The sequence below is a fragment of the Heterodontus francisci genome, chromosome 2 (assembly GCF_036365525.1).
Source record: "Heterodontus francisci isolate sHetFra1 chromosome 2, sHetFra1.hap1, whole genome shotgun sequence".
NCBI lineage: Eukaryota > Metazoa > Chordata > Chondrichthyes > Heterodontiformes > Heterodontidae > Heterodontus > Heterodontus francisci.
Window position 1 is genome coordinate 23692499 of NC_090372.1, and position 24297 is coordinate 23716795.

General features: G+C 45.6%; 1 protein-coding gene across 7 annotated transcripts in view; it reads right to left on the reverse strand.

The window, feature by feature from the left end:
• The window catches only part of zdhhc11 (zinc finger DHHC-type containing 11), a 147520-nt gene that overhangs the window by 79374 nt on the left and 43849 nt on the right, over positions 1-24297 (reverse strand). For 3 of the 7 annotated variants that reach the window (XR_010977326.1, XM_068055554.1, XM_068055602.1), the window contains exon 1: positions 22033-22379. The exons of 3 other annotated variants lie outside the window; for them this stretch is intronic. Coding sequence is in view for 2 of the 4 variants with exons in the window: in XM_068055554.1 (XP_067911655.1) it covers positions 22033-22188 (156 nt within the window). In the remaining 2 variants the exon portion in view is untranslated. Of the gene's footprint in view, positions 1-22032; positions 22380-24297 lie in introns of those variants that run through there. One more of the 7 variants, XM_068055590.1, reaches the window with a different exon arrangement.

The following is a 24297-nucleotide window of genomic DNA, read 5'->3' on the forward strand; positions in this document are numbered from 1 at the left end:
GCTGAAGCCAGGCAGGCAGGGAGGGCCTGTAAGCCTGCCTAGTGTGATGGCCCCTCCCCGGTCTGCCAGACAGGCCGCTTCCAGCCAGCCGCACTGTTCCCCACTGCGTTTGAGGACCTGGAGGCTGACTGGAAAATTCCAGGTCGGCCTCTGACAAGAGGCTATTTCTTTTGGGCCTCCTTATCTCGAGAGACAATGGATATGCGCCTGGAGGTGGTCAGTGGTTTGTGAAGCAGCGCCTGGAGTGGCTATAAAGGCCAATTCTGGAGTGACAGGCTCTTCCACAGGTGCTGCAGAGAAATTTGTTTGTTGGGGCTGTTGCACAGTTGGCTCTCCCCTTGCGCCTCTGTCTTTTTTCCTGCCAACTACTAAGTCTCTTCGACTCGCCACAATTTAGCCCTGTCTTTATGGCTGCCCGCCAGCTCTGGCGAATGCTGGCAACTGACTCCCACGACTTGTGATCAATGTCACACGATTTCATGTCGCGTTTGCAGACGTCTTTATAACGGAGACATGGACGGCCGGTGGGTCTGATACCAGTGGCGAGCTCGCTGTACAATGTGTCTTTGGGGATCCTGCCATCTTCCATGCGGCTCACATGGCCAAGCCATCTCAAGCGCCGCTGACTCAGTAGTGTGTATAAGCTGGGGGTGTTGGCCGCTTCGAGGACTTCTGTGTTGGAGATATAGTCCTGCCACCTGATGCCAAGTATTCTCCGAAGGCAGCGAAGATGGAATGAATTGAGACGTCGCTCTTGGCTGGCATACGTTGTCCAGGCCTCGCTGCCGTAGAGCAAGGTACTGAGGACACAGGCCTGATACACTCGGACTTTTGTGTTCCGTGTCAGTGCGCCATTTTCCCACACTCTCTTGGCCAGTCTGAACATAGCAGTGGAAGCCTTACCCATGCGCTTGTTGATTTCTGCATCTAGAGACAGGTTACTGGTGATAGTTGAGCCTAGGTAGGTGAACTCTTGAACCACTTCCAGAGCGTGGTCGCCAATATTGATGGATGGAGCATTTCTGACATCCTGCCCCATGATGTTCGTTTTCTTGAGGCTGATGGTTAGGCCAAATTCATTGCAGGCAGACGCAAACCTGTCGATGAGACTCTGCAGGCATTCTTCAGTGTGAGATGTTAAAGCAGCATCGTCAGCAAAGAGGAGTTCTCTGATGAGGACTTTCCGTACTTTGGACTTCGCTCTTAGACGGGCAAGGTTGAACAACCTGCCCCCTGATCTTGTGTGGAGGAAAATTCCTTCTTCAGAGGATTTGAACGCATGTGAAAGCAGCAGGGAGAAGAAAATCCCAAAAAGTGTGGGTGCGAGAACACAGCCCTGTTTCACACCACTCAGGATAGGAAAGGGCTCTGATGAGGAGCCACCATGTTGAATTGTGCCTTTCATATTGTCATGGAATGAGGTGATGATACTTAGTAGCTTTGGTGGACATCCGATCTTTTCTAGTAGTCTGAAGAGACCACGTCTGCTGACGAGGTCAAAGGCTTTGGTGAGATCAATGAAAGCAATGTAGAGGGGCATCTGTTGTTCACGGCATTTCTCCTGTATCTGACGAAGGGAGAACAGCATGTCAATAGTCGATCTCTCTGCACGAAAGCCACACTGTGCCTCAGGGTAGACGCGCTCGGCCAGCTTCTGGAGCCTGTTCAGAGCGACTCGAGCAAAGACTTTCCCCACTATGCTGAGCAGGGAGATTCCACGGTAGTTGTTGCAGTCACCGCGGTCACCTTTGTTTTTATAGAGGGTGATGATGTTGGCATCGCGCATGTCCTGGGGTACTGCTCCCTCGTCCCAGCACAGGCATAGCAGTTCATGTAGTGCTGAGAGTATAGCAGGCTTGGCACTCTTGATTATTTCAGGGGTAATGCTGTCCTTCCCAGGGGCTTTTCCGCTGGCTAGGGAATCAATGGCATCACTGAGTTCCGATTTGGTTGGCTGTATGTCCAGCTCATCCATGACTGGTAGAGGCTGGGCTGCATTGAGGGCAGTCTCAGTGACAGCATTCTCCTCTGACAAGAGGCTATTAAGTACTTGATTATACCTGCCCCTTCTCCCCTCCCCACCCCACACTGCTGCTCCCCCATCTCACCTCCAGGAAAATGGCCCGGGGCGGGATGGAGCCTGGGAACCGGCACACCAGTGTGAATTTTTATGCCCCCATCAGGGGCTAAAAATCCTCCCCAAGGATCCCATGGCAATATTGGAAGAGCAGTGCAGTCCTTGCTAATATTCTACCCCTCAACCCACATCACAATAAGCAAAGGAATGCATGGAATACATCACATAGATGTTTGTGGATCCTTGCTGTGTGCAAATTGACTGCCTTATTTCCTACATTACAACACTGACTATACTTTAAAAGTACTTTGGGACATCCTGAGGTTGTGAAAGGTACTACATAAATGCAAGTTTTTCTTTCCTTCTGGTGTACCCGAGAAATGCAACGCCAAGTCTTTCCATTGTCCCCAAGTGTTTTCCAGCCATGATTTCAATGATGGGAGTCTTCAGTCATGTAATGGGAAATCTTTCCTTCTCACACCTCAGTGCATGCATAAACGGTTATATGTGGATCTGTAATTAGAGTTGAAGCCACTGAAAATGATAACTGAACTATAGAGAATTTCTTTTATTCGTTCTCGAGATGCGGGCATCACTGGCATGGCCAGCATTTATTGCCCATCCTTAATTGCCCTTGAGAAATTGACGGTGAGCCACCTTCTTGAATCATTGCCGTCCATGTGGTGTAAATATTCCCACAATGCTGTTGGGGAGTTCAGGATTTCAGTCCAGCAATGATGGAGGAATAGCTATATGACCAGGTCAGGATGATGTGCAACTTGGCCGGGGGTGGGGGTGGGAGGAAACTGGAGATGATGTCCTTGTCAAGGATGGACATTTGGGAGGTGCTGCCGAAGGGACCTCTGTGAGTTTCTGCACTGCACCCTATAGATAGTGCATCCGACAGCCACAGTGTGACGATCATGGATAAAGTGGAAGTTTAAGCCAAACAGCCCAAAATAGGGAGTTAATTTGGGTTCCAATCACATCTCATAAAAATTCATTGTGTGAAGGCAGTGTCTGGTATGGAACGGACCCATTCAGACTAAGTTTATTGCTGTGATGACTTAGCAAATCTCACCTGGGGGCTGCAGTTAGGAGTGCTACCATTGTCCTCAGTTTTTTAAAAATTCATTCATAGGATGTGGGCGTCACTGGCTAGGCCAGCATTTATTACCCATCCCTAATTGCCCTCGGGAAGGTGGTGGTGAGTTGCCTTCTTGAACCGCTGCAGTCCATGAGAGGTAGGTACACCTGCAGTGTTTTTCGGAAGGGAGTTCCAGAATTTTGACCCAGCGACACTGAACGAATGGCGATATAGTTCCAAGTCAGGATAGTATGTGGCTTGGAGGGGAACTTGCAGCTGTAAGTGTTCCCATGCCCTTGTCCTTCTAGGTGGTAGAGGTGCTGTCTAAGGAATCTTGGTGCATTACTGCAGTGCATCTTGTAGATGGTACACACTGCTGCCTGTGTGGGTGGTGGAGGGAGTGAATGTTTGTGGATGGGGTGCCAATCAAGTGGGCTGCTTTGTCCTGGATGGTGTCGAGCTTCTTGTGTGTTGTTGGAGCTGTACCCATCCAGGCAAGTGGAGAGTATTCCATCACACTCCTCACATGTACCTTGTGGATGGTGGATAGGCTTTGGGGAATCAGGAGATGAGTTACTCGTCACAGGATTCCTAGCCTCTGACCTGCTCTTGTAGCCACTGTATTTATATGGCTCCTCCAGTTCAGTTTTTGGTCAATGGTAACTCCCAGGATGTTGATAATGTGGGATTCAGTGATGGAATGCCATTGAATGTCAAGGGGAGATGGTTAGATTCTCTCTTGTTGGAGATGGTCATTGCCTGGCACGAATGTTACTTGCCATTCATCAGCCCAAGCCTGGATATTGTCCAGGTCTTGCTGCATTTCTACATGCACTGCTTCAGTATCAGAGGAGTCGCGAATGGTTCTGAACATTGTGCAATCAGCAGCGAACATCCCCACTTCTGACCTTGTAATTGAAGGAAGGTCATTGATGAAGCAGCTGAAGATGGTTGGGCCTAGGACACTACCCTGAGGAACTCCTGCAGTGATGTCCTGGAGCTCAGATGATTGACCTCCAACAACCACAACCATTTTCCTTTGCACTATGACTCCAACCAGCAAAGTCCCTTTGACTTCAATTTTGCTAGGGCTCCTTGTTGCCATACTCGGTCAAATGCTGCCTTGATGTCAAGGGCAGTCACTCTCACCTCATCACTGGAGTTCAGCTCTTGTGTCCATGTTTGAACCAAGACTGTAATGAGGTCAGGAGCTGAGTGGCTCTGGCCGAACCCAAACTGAGCGTCACTGAGCAGGTTATTACTAAGCAAGTGCCGCTTGATAGCATTGTTGACAACACTTTCCATCACTTTACTGCTGATTGAGTGTAGATTGATGGGGTGGTTACTGGCTGGGTTGGACTTGTCCTGCTTTTTGTGTACAGGACATACCTGGGCAATATTCCACATTGCCAGGGTAGATACCAGTGCTGTAGCTTTACTGGAACAGCTTGGCTAGGGGCGCGGCTAGTTGTGAAGTACAGGTCTTCAGTACTATTGCTGGAATATGGACGGTGCCCATAGCCTTCGCAGTATCCAGTGCCTTCAGTCATTTCTTGATATCACATGCAGTGAATCAAATTGGCTGAAGAGTGGCATCTGTGATGCTGGGGACTTCAGGAGGAGGCCAAGATGGATCAGCAACTCGACACTTCTGGCTGAAGATTGTTGCAAATGCTTCAGCCTTATCTTTTGCACTGTTGTTGGTCTGGCTTGGCTCAAAAGGGGAAAATTGAAAGTGATCTCAGGTTAGGCCCAATCCAGAGTGGGTGATAAAAATTGGCAAGATAATTTGTATAGTTGAAGTTTCAGTGATTGTTTTGTACTTTCAGAATGTTCACTGCACAGATCCTGCAGTGTTACAATCGTGTTGATACATGCTTGACAAGGTCATTCATGCATTGTGCTGATAAGTATTCAATACTACGTTGTGACAGCTTTTATTCAAACAATAAAGCCTATTTTAAATATGCAGCAAGCAACTTTGAGCAGAGAAAGGGTCTCCTAAGAACTTGGTTCAATTATAATAATTATGTACATGAACTGAGTAATAATGGGGCATCATGCCATACCCCAAATAGAAAAGTAAAAATGGGTTATATGTATGCTGAACTGCAGCAATCTCAGACTTGTGGCTGTTTTTAAAATAGTTCAGAGTAACTGTAAGACTCTTTCCTAGAACTTAAAACAGTTTGTTTCCTGTGACCAACAGCACTGACTGATGCCTCACATCACTGCATGAATGAAATTTCAGCGATTAATATTTGCAGAATTTCTGAAACTCTACAGTTGCAAATTTTAAAGGCCTACACAAAAAATGAAATTGAAACAAATGAGGCACGAGACTATGAAATAAACAGTGTCAAATTCATCTTCGGACACAGGAACAGAAGTAGGCCATTTAGCACTTCGTGCCTGTAGCAATAGGCAAATAGATCATGGCTGATTTGTACCTCAACTCCATTTACCTGCCCTTAGATCCATAATCTTACATACCATTGATAGATTTTTGTTAAGCAATCCCAATTTGAAATTTTCAATTGTCCTATCAACAGCTTTATGGGGGAAGGGAGTTCCAGATTTTCACAGATTAGGATACACTTTTTGTTATAGACACAAAAATATATACATGTCTAACCAAACTGATGTGAAGTAGAATCCATGATAGCTTTTCAAAAGGGGGGAAAAATTAAAGGGGTATATAGGGAAAGAGCAAGGGATTGGTATTAATTGGATAGCTCCTTCAGAGATTCCACAAGCATGATGGGCCGAATGGCCTCCTTCTGTGCTGTAAGATTCTATTTTCTGATGGGCCAGAGTGTACTGGTATGATCTAAATTCAGCACTTTCAAACATAGCAGGAGATGAGCAGGTTAATCCCTGGTTCGTGATGACTGAGCTGTTTTAGCACTCCTAGACCCAGAGGCAGGAAAAATAATGAGCCAGAGCTTCCTCTCTGGATCACATTCCAATGATCCCTATTAAAAAATGCACACATTTGGACTCAAGAGGGGGGAAGGAGGGAGAAAATTGTGTGCAAAAGAATTGTGAGCACGCTCTTTTTGAATGAACTTATGGTGTTGCTGCACACAGCACACTTTCCTGAATGGTCACATGGAAAGAAAGGGTGAAATCTTACCACTTCTGAAATGTTTCTGCTGTCAGGACCAAAGTGGGTCCCAACCCTGAAGGTGTCTGCTGGCCGGATAGTTTTGCGGCTTTACAAGAGGTGGCCAATTAAGAGGCCGTCTCCTTATTTGTCATCTGATTAAAGATGGTGGGCAAGGTCCCGAGGCAGGAGGCCCAATGAGAGGGTTCAAACCTCTGGATGGCCAGCAACCCAACTGGGAGAGGCGGGCACTGCTGAAGCATGTAGGGGACAGAGAGGGTGCCTCAAGATGGAGGTGCTCTCTGAAGACTGACTAAAATTTAAACATGAAGAATGGCCACAGCCAGAAGGCCATTATTGTGGATTTCTTGTTGCCATGGCTGCAAGATGGGGGGAGGGCTGGATTTAGAGGAGGCATCAATGGCCCACCAGCCACCACCCCCACCCCCACCCCCCCACCACAGTGGTGTCCTGGCTGCAAAGGCCTTTTTGTTAGTGTCAATTTTAAAAAGTTCGAAAGAAGACCTGTCCATTTTGGGTGCCCTCTCCCTCATTTACCTGCCGCAGCATCTTACTACTGTTTTCAAGCTGGAGGGCCTCCTGTTGGCCCTCCATCTTCAAGAACCCGCTCACCGCCCTTAATAAGATGGCAAGCCCGCTCTCTGGCCATTAATTGGCAAATCTGGGGAAAATTCACAGTAGAGTGAGTGACTGTTCCCCACACAATGCAGGCTTCTGACCCCGTTTGAACCTGATGGCAGGGTTCAGAAACCTGCAGGAAAATCCTGCCCCAGTACTGAGAGAATATTACAACAGTTTCTGCACATGTGCTCAGGAATTGGGCCCATGTTCACTCATCAACAAACCCAGATCAAAATAAAACGGCAAAACAGAAACAAACATCCCAAGTGAACACAACAGAAGCTAGAAGTTATTGATTGAAAATTGCGTTACTAAGTCAGTACAGAAAATCATGGAGTTTGTGAAGGCAGCTCATGCAGTAGCTAAATTACTGCCTTACCCATCAGGAAAGTTAAATTCTTATTTCTTGATGAGGGCGAAAGTAGCTTCAAGGTTTTTGGCTCAAGGTAGACTAATGGATGGATGGCCATACCCACGAGTAAGGCTTACCGCATCACAGGCCCCTATCAATGCTACCCTCAGGTCAGATAGAGTTTGAATGGGTTAGCTAGAAATTTCTGAAAATGTAAACCTGACACCAAAGATTGCATTTTAAATATTCTCGGTTGCCATTTTGTCATGATATGAAAACACGAATGTTGAGGCTTTCAATTAATTTTTGTCAGCAGTAAAGCAGTATTGCAATAGAAAGCACAACATAATCTTATGTCCCATCCCATCCCTTTTACAAGTCAAAAGCTGTTATTCCACTGCTGAGTGATGCAAGAGAGTGATGGGGGGTGGGGGACTGCCTCCATCCTCCCTTTGCAACATGAATCTCATCATGGCTAGAAATTTGGCCGTGCAGTGCTTGTTTCTCCGGCACCACAAGGCCTAAAAAGCTCCAAATATGTTGGCCAGCAGCATTTTCAGCCGAAGTGCCAGCCGCCATATTGGGCAAGGTAGAAGTGTGCAGCAGGAGTGTAAGGTGGGAACATTTAAAAGGCAGAATAATTCATGTAAATTAGGGACCTGCTCATCTTGCACGACCCATTGTAGATTTTTGAATGCTCCGCATTTCACTCTCCACAAGCTGAACTTGTGCAGAGAACTAAGCAGCAGGACGGACCCTAAACTTAGCTCAATGTGGGATTGGGAGGAGCAGTATTACAACTCCTGACCTCACATCAAAAGAACGTGGGCCATTTCCTACAACACTCCCATGACCCATTGCAACCCCTCCCCGCCCTGGCCACTGCTACTCTGCGCAAACACCAGCCCCCCACAACTCCCACCCCACCACCCTGATTCACACTGACCCAATCATTAATTATGGTTTTCTGTCAGTTCGTTGGCTTCATTACAAAGAGGCCCATGCCCAATATTGGGGGCATCTTGGGGGTCACCATTTAGGCATATGCACCATACCCAACGATGCCCCTCCCCCCACATACCCAAAAATGGCATACCCCAATTTTGAGGCCCATGCATTTACAAATCATTCCTCAAAGTTGTAGCTTGGCCAAGGACTTAACAAGTGTTAAAGGTCATGGTCACTTCTGAAAAGTCCTTAACACTCCAAATGATTGAAGTAGGATTGAAAGGGTATAGCTGCTCCTAAACCTAAACACTCAGCCTCAAAGAGTTATTTCAAGAATTCTTTTTTTGTTTCTGTTGCCTGCAATACCTACAAAAAGCATGGCAAAATTAAAAATAAATCTTGTAAATGTAGCACAACTTTAAATTGGTTTTAAAATAAAAACAAGAAATGCTGGAACCACTCAGCAGGTCTGGCAGCATCTGTGAAAAGAGAAGCAGAGTTAACGTTTCGGGTCAGTGACCCGAAACGTTAACTCTGCTTCTCTTTTCACAGATGCTGCCAGACCTGCTGAGTATTTCCAGCATTTCTTGTTTTTATTTCAGATTTCCAGCATCCGCAGTATTTTGCTTTTATTTAAATTGGTTTTCACTGTGATAAATCACTGGAGGAAGTCCAGTGTGGGTTAAACAGAGCAAATTATTTTTAATCCACCAGGAAGTGTGAAGACAATCTCCCTTCACATCACACTTGTAATATGCAAAAGTCGTCTGGCACAAGAGGGAAAGTTACTCACATAGATACAGTAATTTCCTCTACATGCCATCAATCTGGTGCTGTGGTTAAGCACACGAACATAAGAAACAAGAATGAGATAAGGGCCGTCAACACCACCTTCAATGAGCCCTGATCAATCTGCCATATCACGAACTGTACTCAAACAGTTGAAGATAGATTTTTTTTAAAAAAACTCTCCTTAACCCCCAAATGTAACGATGCAAAATCTCATTTATCCATTCTCGCATTTTCACAGTTCAACTCAAACACAATTGGACCAGCCACGTAAATAGCGTGGCTACCAGAGCTGGATATTCTGCACTGAGTAACTCATCTCTGGACTCCCAGAAGCCTTTCCACCACCTACAAGGCACAAGTCAGGAGTGTGATGAAATACTTTCCACTTGCAGCACCAACACTCAAGAAGCTCAACATCATCCAGGACAAAGCAGCTTGCTTGATTAGCATCCCACTACTGCCTACAGAATGTGGATGAAGTGTGTACTTCTTTTGGGCCTCCTTATCTCGAGAGACAATGGATATGCGCCTGGAGGTGGTCAGTGGTTTGTGAAGCAGCGCCTGGAGTGGCTATAAAGGCCAATTCTAGAATGACAGGCTTTTCCACAGGTGCTGCAGAGAAATTTGTTTGTCGGGGCTGTTGCACAGTTGGCTCTCCCCTTGCGCCTCTGTCTTTTTTCCTGCCAACTACTAAGTCTCTCTTCGACTCGCCACAATTTAGCCCACACAATTTAGTGTGTACTATGTGCAAGAGTAGCTGAGGTAAATAGTATAGATGCATTTACTAGGGAGCTTGATAACCACATTAGGGATAAAGGAATAGAAGGTTATGCCGATTGGTTGGCTCATCTAAGCCAATCAGCGGGCCGGCAGCTTGACAGTTCCAACAGCGCCACTGGGAGTGGTGGCCACTGCTGGGACTGCACCCAGCCAGGACCAGCAACATGGATGAGGGCCTGGAATACAGATAAGTGTGTGGGGCCTTGCCGGGGACATCGGCTGGGACCCAAAGAGGCAGAGGGTTTTGGGAGGGGGTGGGTGGGTGGGTGGGTGAGCGGAAAGAGGTGCTCCAGTGTAGACTGCATGTGCAGCGGGGGGACCCTCCATTGGGTATAGGGTGCCTGGTCAGGAGGGCACCCCCACAGCTCGCAAGCAGGCTGCCAGGTTTTACCGGGTGGCCTTCTGAGCTACTGAACCATCCACCTGCCACTGCTGGTTTATTACCAGCGGCAGGAGGAGGCCCTTAAGTGGCAATTAATTGGCCATCTGTCACTCCCCCACCACTCAAAATTGCAGTGGGGGCAGGAAAGCGATGGGAATGACACCCCCACCAACCCCACCCTGCCTCCAGCCTGCTCCTGTGGGGGGGGGGGGGGGGGGCATAAAATACGGCTGTAGACTCAATGCGGGGAGTTTCACAGACAAGGGGAGATGGGCCCGACATTATCCCGCCCTTTTCCGGGTTTCACCCGGGTGGGTTTGAAGACGAGTGGGGAACCCCTGTGCAGCTGTCTGGTAAGCCAATTAAATATTTTAATAAGCAATTAAGTTCTGTTTTGAGCAAGGATTCTGGATTTAACAGGTAGCAGGCCCATTTCCCAAGCTGTATGGAACTCGACAGGATCACTGAGGAGTGAGGAGTGCTTTTTCAATGAAACTGATAGGCTGGGAAGCCCTTGAACAGTGAAACTGAAGGGCTCCAGCCATGGCCAGATGATAGAAGTGCTGTGAGCAGCAGTCTGAGTGTGTGCTTTCACTGCTTGACAGGTAATTTCCAACTTCTTGGACCTGTCTAGCACTTCACTCACCTTCAGGCACACTACGCTACTGCCAGTCTTCGCCATGGCATGGGAGCAGCTTATGCATTCTCTACCTTGCAGCCCTGATAAAGAAAAGAGAAGCAGTACCAGCAAAACTGACATGAACATCAGCAGCAGAAGCAACACCAGCAGCACAAGCCGCCTTCTCCATATCCACATGCCACCCCAAAGGGCAGAGGGAATGGACACAGAGATCCAGCTCCAAAGAGGCCCCCTGCCCAACACAGGGTTTACAGGCAGAGGATCAGCTTTCTCAATATGTGTGGAAAAAAGGAGAGGACAACAATTGTGGAGTGTGGCTGTGGGGCTTGGCGTGAGAGGGAAATAGGATGAGGGTGAGAGAGAGTGTTGGCTGTCTAGATGGAGATGTGGTGCTTCAAGAGAGAGGAATGAGTGGAGCTGCAACCTGTGTGAAGCTGAGGAGTGCTGTGCAGAAATATGCTGAATAAGTCAAAGTGTGGGGCTTAGAACCTGAAATTGCTATGTTACTCACCTTTCCCGTCCTCTTGATATCCTGGATCCTCTCGGTGCACTGTGTCCAGTTCTTCAAATCCCACAGCATGATCTTCAAGAGTGAGACACCTGGGGTGCAATCTTCCCAGATCTCCTCTCCATCCCTGTGGTTGCTGCACCCTCAAAAATCCATGCCCAGGTGAGCTGCTGTAGCCCATGCCGTAATCCCTTTAATTAGAATTCCTTCCTTTGACAGATCCAGCAGGTGATCCTGCCCACCCTCCCTGATTGGTCAGGGAACCCGGCAGTGGGGTGCAAATACTGTGGCTCAGTTAAAGAGTCTCAGCAAAGCCCACTGAAGAGTCCACTGGGATTCTGACCAGCTAATGGGCCCAAAGCTTCAGCAGGACCCAAGTTGATAAAATTCCGCCTGATGTGTATGCAAGATGCACTGCAGCAACTCGCCACATGGATTTTTCAACAGCATCTCAACCAGGAGGACAAGGGCAGGAGCTGCATGGGAACACCATCATCACCAAGCCCCCCAACCTGAATCACACATCATCCCAACTTGGGCATTTATCACCATTCCTTCATCAACACTGGGTCAAAAGCACTGTGGGTGCACCTTCGCTATACAGACAGCGGCGGTTCAAGAAGGAAGTCCACCACCTTCTTGAGGGCAACTAGGGAGGGCTAATAAATGCCCACACCCATGTCCCAAGAACAAAAAAAAAAGGTTGGTTGCTTTCCACTGTATTTTCTATGTTAGAATATATGTCAATGTGACATCAAGCCCTTGTCTACCTACATCTATCTCAGTTGTGTATCATTACAGGCACTAACTGAAGAGGAGGGGCACTATAGTTGCTTAGATTCAAATGAAAAATAAACAGCTGCCTTGTGCATCCTGACCTGTGGAATAAACTCCAGTAATGTGCTCAGGCAGAAACAAAAACAGAAACTGCTGAAAGCAAACTGCAGGTCCATCAGACGTTTGTGGCCTACTGCAACTGCTAGACACCTATAACAATATTACTATTCAGTGTTATAAGTTTTCCTTCTTGTTTAAATTAGACCTTATGCTTGAATTATTAAATCATCATGATTTGTTCTCCTGTTGATGACAATGGGCAACCAGTTGATAAAGGAGGTGTCAGTGGAGACAAGTCTACATTTCAAACATGGACACTTCATCAGGCTGTTTGTCCTGATCGGGAACCCACATTTGGAAGGATCTGCACAAACCTCCACAACCCTGATGTCAGAATTGCAACAAACAGTTAGCTCACAGACCTTGAATTTTCTCTTGCTCATGTTACACCAATGTGTTTTGTTGAATGGTAATTTTCTTTAATCCACTGACTGGAGATCTGAATTTTTTTTTTAAAAAGACATTAAAAAAAAAGCATAGGATGGTCTCCTAATTTGCAACACTGTATACTATACTGCAATGCTTGTGAGGAGGGAGACGAAATGTCTGCTCAGTGCCCAGCAAGAACCAAGACCCAAGAAGTTTAAAGGAACCACCTGTTCTTTCAGCAAGCAGAGAAATACTGCTAACTGTTCTGTTTGAATCACTGAGTGACTACCATGTAACAAGCCCCTCCCCATCTGTGGTTTTAAGCTGGTGTTTTTTCTGTAGCAAAGGAGAATCAACTGGACTCTGACACGTGCAGACCTAAGTGGGAGTCTCTCTCTCTCCATTCCAGCTTGAAAGCTTTCAAATCCTGCCTGTTGACTGACCACCTTTTCATACTCCGGCTACAATCAGAAACCCCGTTGGAGGAAATCATCTGCTTCGCTGTCTCCAAGAGACTCACCGAACCAGTCATCTACCTCTTTAAACTAAAAGCCTCAGGACCACTGAATTCAGCTAGAAGCCATCCAAATCACCAAACTCCACAGACTGTGTACCCCTTTTTACTATGGACTAAAACTGAACCAAATCTACCTTTCCCCACTCTGTAACCTATGTGTGTGTGTGTGAGTTAAAGTTGGCGCATTGTTTATTATTTTATTAGCTCAGTTTAAGTACAATAAAGTTAACCTCTTTCTTTGTTAACTCAAGAAAACCTATCTGGTTAGTTCTTGTCATGATCGTAGCAAGTGAGTAATTGAACCTACTGAATTGGCGAGTACGTTCACTTGAAGAAAGAAAGAATTAAACCTGTTGTGGTCAAACAAGGAGAGGGAAACAAGGAAGCCCTTCGACTCCTCCTCACTTGACCGTAACACTCAATTATTAGGATATGAGTCAAAACAGTAAGTGTTCTCCTACCCATCAGAATTTGCACAGTCCAGCTCTATACAGCATACCAGAAATGTAGTACAGGAGCCCACTGGATCCACAGGAAAATAAAATAGAACAGAGCAGGGTCCACATTTTAAAATTGGCCAGTTTAGTGAAGATTAAGTTCAATGGTGACCTGAGTTTGAGAAGCCTCATTCAAATAGGTATACCATAATAATGATGAAAATTCACATCGATGAGGTAGATTAGCACTGAGCTACTCCTGATGAAATCCAGCACGTCAATGTTCTCTGGGAAGCCAATGTGTCGTTTTGTTCCAGAAATATTTTGCTAAATACCACAGGACAGCAGTCTCAAAAGAGGGGAGAAAGAGAATGAGAACCTCTGAAGTGTTAGGTTTGGTTAATATTGGATATTCCACCCCTCAACTCCCCAAAGTGCACATCAAACATCACAAATCTCCTGCCACCATCCCCGCAAATCTCACCTTCCATGACCCCAAGTCCAGGCTCTAAGTATGTACCATATACCTGTCAAATGATATCCATGCACTGATATACCAGTGCCTGTCAAGTGTGGCTAGGGGCTATCATTTGCTCACAGTCTTCCCCATCCTTGAATTCAAGGTTCCAATAACTGGCTCGGAGTCATGGGCCTTCACTGCCCATGAGGCCTCTCCCCCTATCAGTTCAACTTCCCTGCTGATTGAAGGGTGGGGGGTGGGGGGGTGGGTGGTAAGGGTGAAAAGGACAGTGATCTGACAGTTTTGGAAGATTTCATGTGTGTCCTTAAAAGTAATTTCTTTAAGGTGGGTCAAAGCACTATGTCAGACCATTACACTGTTTTGAAAGAAATCTCTCTTAATTGGAAAGGTATCCAATAGAACTTATTCTAGCATTGCCAGTTATCTAAATTATACACCCTAGCATCTGGTGAAGAAAACAGCAACTTATATTTAATTAGTGCCTTTTATGGAGAAAAACTTTTAAAGGTGCTTCACAGAGGCCTAATCAGACAAAATTGGATGCTGAAACAAAAGGAGATATTAGGAAAGGTGACTAAAAGCTTGGTCAAAGAGGTGAATTTTAAGGAGAGTATTAAAGGAATTGAGGGAAGGTGGAGGAGTAGGAGAAATTCCAGAGCATGGGGCCTGGATGGCTGATGGCCTGGTTGTCAAATGTTGGGGCAAAGGCAAAGTAGTGATGCAGAAAAGCATTTTCAAGCTGACTCTCCAAACTGTTCGTACAGTTAACAATCTGGGCCTCAGCCATTTTAATATAACACCAACAAACAGACTGAATATCAAATATCAATTTGTATACCTATTAAAAGGTTTGAGGCCTTGTCACAATATGAGCAAACTTCAGTGTAGTGCCCCTGGATGTCTATCAACACCTGGTAGATCAATCAGGGGACAGTGGAGGAGATTGTTGGTGCTGAAGGGTCAAGTGAAGCATCGTTAACAATGACCATCACAGCAGACAATGCAGGGGGGAGGCCACCAGGCAGTTGGGTTCGTAATTTGAAACTTCAGCAGAGACTACTGCCACTGGGTGCAAAACTTTGAGAGATTAAAGACCTATGGAATATAGGCCAAGGGCCATGTTTCAATTCTGGATCCAGATGGTGTAGAGTTATGAAGGAAGATGACAAGAGCTTTAGGAGGACATACCCAGAGAGAGAGTGAATGAGCACGTGAATCCAGAGACAATAAATATGTATCATTTACCCAAAATATGCAAACCCAGAATATCTACTGCAAGTCAGCATGATGGAACCAATGGACTTTGAGGAAGTACCAGTAGATTGCAAATAAGCCAACATGGTTCCCATATTCAAAAAGGAATCGATGCACGACAGACCAATTATTCCATGTAAAATAAAGCAGTTATCAAGAGTAAATACAATTATCTCTACAAATAAAACATAACTAACTAGGTTATTGTTGTCAGTTATCTAACAGCAGGATTTCAGAAGGGGAAGATCCCACATGACCAACCCCCTCATGGAAGTGATGTTCTAAGTCGATTGGGGAAAGCCTCAAGACATGGCAAAAGATAAAAAGCAGCAAGTACTTGTGAGAGGAGTTGCATCATAATGGGGGAGGAGGACGTATTAGTGGTGGGGCCCCATGGCTCAGTATTGAGAACATTGCTGTTTCTAATTTACATCAATGACCTGAGCTCAGAAACTCAAATTTGCCAAACATGTCAATCTAGGACAGGCAGTGGAATTGTGGGAGGTAACTCAAGTTACAGAAAGAACTGAACAAAAAGTGCGCAGAACAGCGGCAGATGAAATTTCATGTGGACAAGTATAAAGTAATGCACGTAGGATGGAACACTAAGCAACACATAGAAATGGCATAGAAATAGAAACCACACCAGGAAGAATGTGAAGGTCTTTGAGAGGGTGCAGAGGAGATTTACCAGAAAGATTCCAGGGATGAGGGATTTTAGCTGCAAGATTAGGTTAGACAATCTGGGGTTGTTCTCCTTGGAGCAAAGGAGATTGAGGAGAGATTTGATAGAGGGGTACAAGATTCTGGCAGGTTTGGATAGGGGACAAAGATTTAAGGTTTTGGGCAAGAGATGCAGGGGGTATGTGAGGAAGAACTTTTTTTATGCAGCAGGTGGTAATGATCTGGAACTCGCTGCCCATGAGGGTGGTGGAAGCGGAGACCATGAATGATTTCAAAAGGAAATTGGACGGGCACGTGAGGGTAATAAACTTAGAGCTACGGGGATAGAGCTGGGGAATGGGATTGCTCTGCAGAGAGCCAGCATGCACTCGATGGGCCGGATCACCTCCTTCTGTGCCATAATGACTATGACAAAGTGAAAGAGATCTAGGAGACTTCGCACACTCAATGCTAAACGTGTCCAACCAATACAGAGGAGCAATCAACAAAGCCAATAGAACGATGAGCTACATGGCCAAAACAACAAAACACAAGTCAGAACAGGGAGGGATTAGCGGACTTTTAGATGGATGAGCTAATAATGGGTTGAATGGTTTTCCTCATCTGCAATTATCTCAGAATCTTGTGTTTGGCACAAATTCTACTCCTCCTTAAATGGACAAGTATCTTGTTTTGGCCATATAGATATGCTCTACAAACCAGCTGGCCCTGCTCCAAAGCCCAGGCATTCCCGACAACAGCCCAGGCTGCCACAAAGGCTATGACTAGCCTTGCAATCCTCACATTTGTTGTATAGTTTGTGGAACAGTTAATGAGCCCCTCGAAGTATGCAGGCTGATACCACAATGCAGTACTGAGGGAGTACTGCACTTGTGTAGGTGTTGTCTTTTGGGTGAGATGTTAAACTGAGGCCGTGACCACCCTCTCATGTGGATGTAAAAGATCCCATGACACAATTTTTCTAAGAGCAGGGGAATTCACACTGGTGTCTTGGCCGATATTTAATCCCTCAATCAACATCACAAACAGATTATCTCAGTGCTGTTTGAGCGAGCTTGCTCTATGCAAATTGGCTGCTGCATTTCCTATACTATTTCCTATCATACAACAGAGAACCAGGCTGAATATAGAAGGTTCAGAGGGGAATTGAAAAAGCAAATAAGAGAAGCAAAGAGAGTGTATGAAAAGAGACTGGCAGCTAACATAAAAGGGAATCCCAAAGTTTTCTAGAGTGATATAAATAGTAAGAGGGTGGTAAAAGGAGTGGGGCTAATTAGGGACCAAAAAGGGGATTTATGCATGGAGGCAGGAGGCATAGCTAAGGCATTAACTTTGCATCTGTCTTTACCAAGGAAGATGATGCTACCCAGGTCATGGTGAAAGAGGAGGTAATTAACACACGAGAAGGATTTAAAACTGATGAGGTGGTATTGGATAGACTGTCTGTACTACAACCCAGGACTACTTGCATGCCAAACTGCATAAGCAGCATGCGATAGAGCCAAGCGATCCCATAACCAACGGATCAGATCTAAGCTCTGCAGTCCTGCCACATCCAGCCGTGAATGGTGATGGACAATTAAACAACTAACTGGAGGAGGTGGCTCCACAAATATCCACATCCTCAATGATGGGGGAGCCCAGCAGATCTGTGTGAAAGATAAGGCTGAAGCATTTGCAACAATCTTCAGCCAGAAGTGCCGAGTTGATGACCCATTTCGGCCTCCTCCTGAAGTCCCCAACATCACAGATGCCTGACTTCAGCCAATTCGATTCACTTCGTGTGATATCAAGCAACGACTGAAGGCACTGGATACTGCAAAAGCTATGGGCCCTGACAATATTCCGGCAATAGTACTGAAGACCTGTGCTCCAGAACTTGCCGCGCCCCTAGCCAAGCTGTTCCAGTACAGCTACAACACTGGCATCTACCCTGCAATGTGGAAAATTGCCCAGGTGTGTCCTGTACACAAAAAGCAGGACAAGTCCAACCGGGCCAATTACCGCCCCTTCAGCCTACTCTCAATCATCACCAAAGTGATGGAAGGGGTCATCAACAATGCCATCAAGCGGCACTTGCTTAGCAATAACCTGCTCAGTGACGCTCAGTTTGGGTTCCGCCAGGGCCAATCAGCTCCTGACCTCATTACAGCCTTGGTTCAAACATGGACAAAAAAGCTGAACTCAAGAGGTGAGGTGAGAGTGATTGCCCTTGACATCAAGGCAGCATTTGACCGAGTATGGCATCAAGGAGCCCTAGCAAAACTGAGGTCAATGGGAATCAGGGGGAAAACCCTTCGCTGGCTGGAGTCATACCTAGCGCAAAGGAAGATGGTTGTGGTTGTTGGAGGTCAATCATCTGAGCTCCAGGACATCACTGCAGGAGTTCCTCAGGGTAGTGTCCTAGGCCCAACCATCTTCAGCTGCATCAATGACCTTCCTTCATTCATAAGGTCAGAAGTGGGGATGTTTGCTGATGATTGCACAATGTTCAGCACCACTCATGACTCCTCAGATACTGAAGCAGTCCGTGTAGAAATGCAGCAAGACCTGGATAATATCCAGGCTTGGGCTGATAAGTGGCAAGTAACATTCGCGCCACACAAATGCCAGGCAATGACCATCTCCAACAAGAGAGAATCTAACCATCTCCCCTTGACATTCAACAGCATTACCATCGCTGAATCCTCCACTATCAACATCCTAGGGGCTACCAGTGACCAGAAACTGAACTGGAGTAGCAAGATAAATATCGTGGCTACAAGAGCAGGTCAGAGGCTAGGAATCCTGAGGCAAGTAACTCACCTCCTGACTCCCCAAAGCCTGTCCACCATCTACAAGGCACAAGTCAGGAGTGTGATGGAATACTCTCCACTTGCCTGGATGGGAGCAGCTCCAACAACACTCAAGAAGCTCGACACCATCCAGGACAAAGCAGCCCACTTGATTGGCACCCCATCTACAAACATTCACACCCTCCACCACCGATGCACAGTGGCAGCAGTGTGTACCATCTACAAGATGCACTGCAGCAATGCACCAAGGCTCCCTAGACAGCACCTTCCAAACCCGCGACCTCTACCAACTCGAAGGACAAGGGCAACAAATACATGGGAACACCACCACCTGCAAGTTCCCATCCAAGTCACACACCATCCTGACTTGGAACTATATCGCCGTTACTTCACTGTCGCTGGGTCAAAATCCTGGAACTCCCCTCCCAACAGCACTGTGGGTATACCTACCCCAAATGGACTGCAGCAGTTCAAGAAGGCAGCTCACCACCACCTTCTCAAGGGCAATTAGGGATGGGCAATAAATGCTGGTCTGGCCAGTGACGCCTACATCCCATGAATGAATTTTTAAAAAACTCAAAGTTGAAAAGGCACCAGAGTGTGCAAATTGCAGAAGCACTGGCCATATTTTTCCAATCTTCCTTTGACTCGGGGGTGGCGCCAGAGTAATGGAGAATTGCAAATGTTACACCCGTGTTCAAAAAAAAGGTGTACAGAAAAGCCCAGCAACTACAGGCCAGTCAGTTTAACTTTGGTCGTGGGGAAACTGCTGGAAACAGTAATTCAGGACAAAATTAATAATCACTTGGACAGATGTGGGTTGATTAAGGAAAGCCAGAACAGATTTGTTAATGGAAAATCCTGATTAACTTGAAGTTTGCTGAAGTTTTTGAAGAGGTAACAGAGAGGGTTGATGAGGACAATGCTGTTGATGTGCTGTACATAGACTTCCAAAAGGTATTTGATACAGCGCCGCAAAACAGACTTGTGCACGAAGTTATAGCTCAAGGAATAAATGGGAGAGTAACAAGTCTTTGGCTGTGGGAGGAAACTGGAGCACCCGGCGGAAACCCACACAGTCACAGGGAGAACTTGCAAACTCCGCACAGGCAGTACCCAGAACTGAACCTGGGTCGCTGGAGCAGTGAGGCTGCGGTGCTAACCACTGCGCCACTGTGCCGCCCATCTGAAAAGGAAGACTGTTCAGGGTTACGGGTAGCAGGCGGGGGAATGACATTTGTTGAATTGCTCATTTCGGAGAACCGGTGCGGACATGGGCCGAACGGCCTCCTTCTCTACTGAAACAATTCTGTGGTTCTGTGATACAACAGTGACTATTATTCAAAAGCACTTGATGAGCTGCAAAGTACGTTGGGATATCCTGAAGTTGTGAAAGGAACTATATAAATGCAAGTCTCTTTCTTTCATCACACTCATTACTAGTGACAAAAAGGTAATCACAGTGAAACTTCCCATCATGAAAGTTGGGCAAAGCATCATGTATACCAAATCAGAAAGAATAATTACAGTCTCTGGCCAAGGCTGCTGAAGGATCAAACAGGCCTTTAGAGCAATGACCCTACCCAGTACCACTAACAGAAACAGTATAGAGTGTATCAAGCCTGTGTCCTCAGTACCTTGCTCTATGGCAGCGAGGCCTGGACAACATATGTCGGCCAAGAGCGTTGTCTCAATTCATTCCATCTTCGCTGCCTCCGGAGAATACTTAGCATCAGGTGGCAGGACCATATCTCCAACACAGAAGTCCTCGAGGCGGCCAACATCCCCAGCTTATACACACTACTGAGTCAGCGGCGCTTGAGATGTCTTGGCCATGTGAGCCGCATGGAAGATGGCAGGATCCCCAAAGACACATTGTACAGCAAGCTCGTCACTGGTATCAGACCCATCGGCCGTCCATGTCTCCGCTTTAAAGACGTCTGCAAACGTGACATGAAATCCTGTGACATTGATCACAAGTCGTGGGAGTCAGTTGCCAGTGTTCGCCAGAGCTGGTGGACAGCCATAAAGGCGGGGCTAAAGTGTGGCAAGTCGAAGAGACTTAGCAGTTGGCAGGAAAAAAGACAGAGGCGCAAGGGGAGAGCCAACTGTGTAACAGCCCCGACAATCAAATTTTTCTGCAGCACCTGTGGAAGAGCCTGTCACTCTAGAATTGGCCTTTATAGCCACTCCAGGCGCTGCTCCACACACCACTGACCACCTCCAGGCGCTTACCCATTGTCTCTCGAGATAAGGAGGTCAAAGAGAGCAGTATAGAAAATTGCTCAGTCTCTAGCTTACACTGCCCATTTATTTCAACAAGGTTTAGCCTGAAATTTTTCTCTCCAAATGCATTTGAATGATGCAAACACTGTTTTTCTAAACATTTCTTGCAAGTTAATGCTCTGTTACATACCATCCTCAATCATGTGTTCCTGCCTGATATCTAGTTCTGTTACTTGCCCAAATAAAATCCAATCATAGACCAGCTCTTAAACTTTTCAGTCTTACAAGGTTATGCACTTGGTCAATCTCTGAACATATCCTCCCAATTTGGATAACAAAAAGATAAACACTACACAGAATTGCCATCTTAACACACTTGTGTCCATTTTAATGTTCAGAAAACAGCTTGCTGGTTGTAAACCAACTGTTGTGCGAGATGCTGTTGACCACATAATGAAACAGATAAACAAAAAAAAAAAAAATCCACAACCCTGGCCACAAATTTCAAACAGCTCAGATGACTGTGACATATGAAAGATTGATTATTTATGATTCTCATGACTATTTTATTAGAAGTGTAACTAAATTAATGAAACCATTTATTGATCCACCCTCATGTCTTTTTTAAAGTCTGAAAATTATTAGGATCTTGAAAAATCTCCAGTCATAGAAATGAGACGTTCCATTTGACATTGGACCCTGATCGAAAATACAGATAAAATCTTTGAGGCACAGTACTTTCAGTTATGATCTACTTTTTTAAAAAAAGCTTTGTCGAACATCTTGTCTGTCTGTAGGTAAACCACAGATTCAAAACAGGGAATAAGACAACTAGAACTGTCCTGCCTTATAGTTGGACATGATACAGGACGCATGCTGCAGTAATTAAAGGGTTAGTGGTATTTTCAACATCAGTCTGTACAAGCTAGGATATGCATTAAAAATGTGACTTTTTTTTTTAAAAATAAAGGCACAATGAATAATTTCAAAAGAAACTGAACAATTTCTTAATCTGTGACATTGCAGCTAGGGATATTAGAAAGAATAGTCATACATACCCAGTGCCAGATTACACAGCAGCATTGAAAATAATGGTTAAAAAATCCCACTTGTCCATAATGGTTCCCTATTACGGTGCTGTATCCCTTGAAAGAAGCGCAGCTTTGAGTACCACATGAGCAAGGATAGCGTAATGCAGAATGAATTACTGACATTTTGGCTCTTAACAAAAACCCTTGGAATCTCTTAACAGTATGCTCAGAAATAAGTTGGCTTCTTCACGGACCTACATCTTCCCAGTATTTTAACCGTTGCTGGACTCAGCAGCCAAGTCTAATGTCTTCCTGCTCGCGGAGCAGTGAAGCCTGCTTTACCATCGCGAGCAAGTGACTTCCTTCAGCTGGTGCAGTTCTGCTCTGTCACAACTACCTGAAAACCCTCCTCTCTTGGAACTGGGGAAAGAGGAAACTGTGAAAGGAAGTGGCCAGCCTCACCAACTGCTTGCAATTGAATCTAATCAACTTGAACTTCTATACTATGTAACAACACACTATGGTGTATAACACACAAGGCTGTGATACTATATAAGCTGCTACTTGTACAGCAGGAAACAAACTGCAAATCATATTAGTGGCTGAATCTGGGTAAAGAATATTTTGTGCTGGGAAATGTAGCACTTCGCTCTTTCAAGAGCCCTGTGTCAGCATCAAGGACATATTATCGCAGAAATCTGCATAGTAAAGCTACCTCAACATTGCCCCATTTCTCAGAACAGCACCACCCCCCACGCCTCACCTAGCTTGGGACTTCACTACTGTAGCTTATCAGTGAAATTATGCCATAATGTGCATCCAAGTGAGTGTGGCAGTATATCTCGGGATTCTGGTCAGTGAGCATATACTACAACAACTACAACTAGCATTTATATAGCAACTTTAACAGTAAAATGTCTCAAGGTGCTAAACAGGAGTGTAATCAGGCAAAATTTGACATATTATGAGCCACATAAGGGGATTTTAAGTCAAGACTGGTCAAAGAGGGAGGTTTAAAGCAGTAAAAAAGGAGCCTTAAAGGAGGAGAGAGAGCTGGAGATAAATAGAGACATTGAGTACAAAAGCAGGGAAGTTAGGCTGAACCTTTATAAAAGCTCTGGTTAGGCCCCAACTGGAGTACTGCATCTAGTTCTGGTCCCCGCACTTTAGGAAGGATGCAAGGGTCCTCGAGAAGGTGCAGAGGAGATTTACCAGAATGGTTCCCGGGATGGGGAATTTTAGTTCCAGGTCGAGGTTGGAAAAGTTGGGGTTATTGGCCTTAAAACAAAGGAGATTAGGTGAGATTTAATAGAGGTGTATAAGATTATAACAAGCTTAGATATGTTAGACAAGGAAAAACTGTTCCCATTAACTAATGGTACAAAGACTCAAACACAGATTGAAGGTTTTGGCAACAGATGCAGGAGGAATACAAGAAAGAACTTCTTTATGCAGCAGGTAGTAATGACCTGGAACTTGCTGCCCACAGGGATGGTGGAAGCAGAGACAATCACTGACTTCAAAAGGAAATTGAATGGCCACTTGAAGGAAGTAAACTTGCAGGGCTATGGGGATTGAGCAGAGGAATGGGACTGACTGGATAGCTCTATGAAGAGCTGGCATGGACTTGATGGGCCGAATGGCCTCCTTCTGTGCTGCAAATGGCTCTATGTAGAAGCATAGAGGTTTATGGAAGGTAAACAAAGTAGCAGATGCACAAGAGCCTGGCTTTGGGAGAACACAGAAATCTTGGGAGGTTACAAGGCTGGAGGAGCTTGCAGAGATAAGGAAGGTAGTGGCCATGATGAACGAGGATAAGAATTTAAAAAATTGTGGAGTTAGATGGCTGGAAGCCAAAGTAAACACATTAAACCGAGGCCCCATCTGCTGTATCAGGGGGACGTAAAAGATCACTTTGCACTAAGTGAAGAACAGCAAGGGTGTTTTCCCAATGTCCTGGTCAATATTTAACCCTCATTATATAATCATCTCTGTTTGTAAGACCTTGCTGAGCAAAATTTGGCTGCTAAGTTTCCTTATATTACAACAGTGATTTCACTTCAAAAGTGCTTCATTTGCTGTGAAACACTGTAGGACATTCATGGTAGTGGTGAAATGCAAACTATCTTTTTCCCATCTTTCTCTTCCCCTTCCCATGCCTCAGAATAGCTCTTTACACAAGGAGGATTTTTCTACTGAGAACAGCTGCAAGTTGCTTATTATTTTGTAGTTAAGCTTCCATCAAGTGAGGAATTGAAGGTATGAATCAATTGGGACACCAGGGTGGAGGGA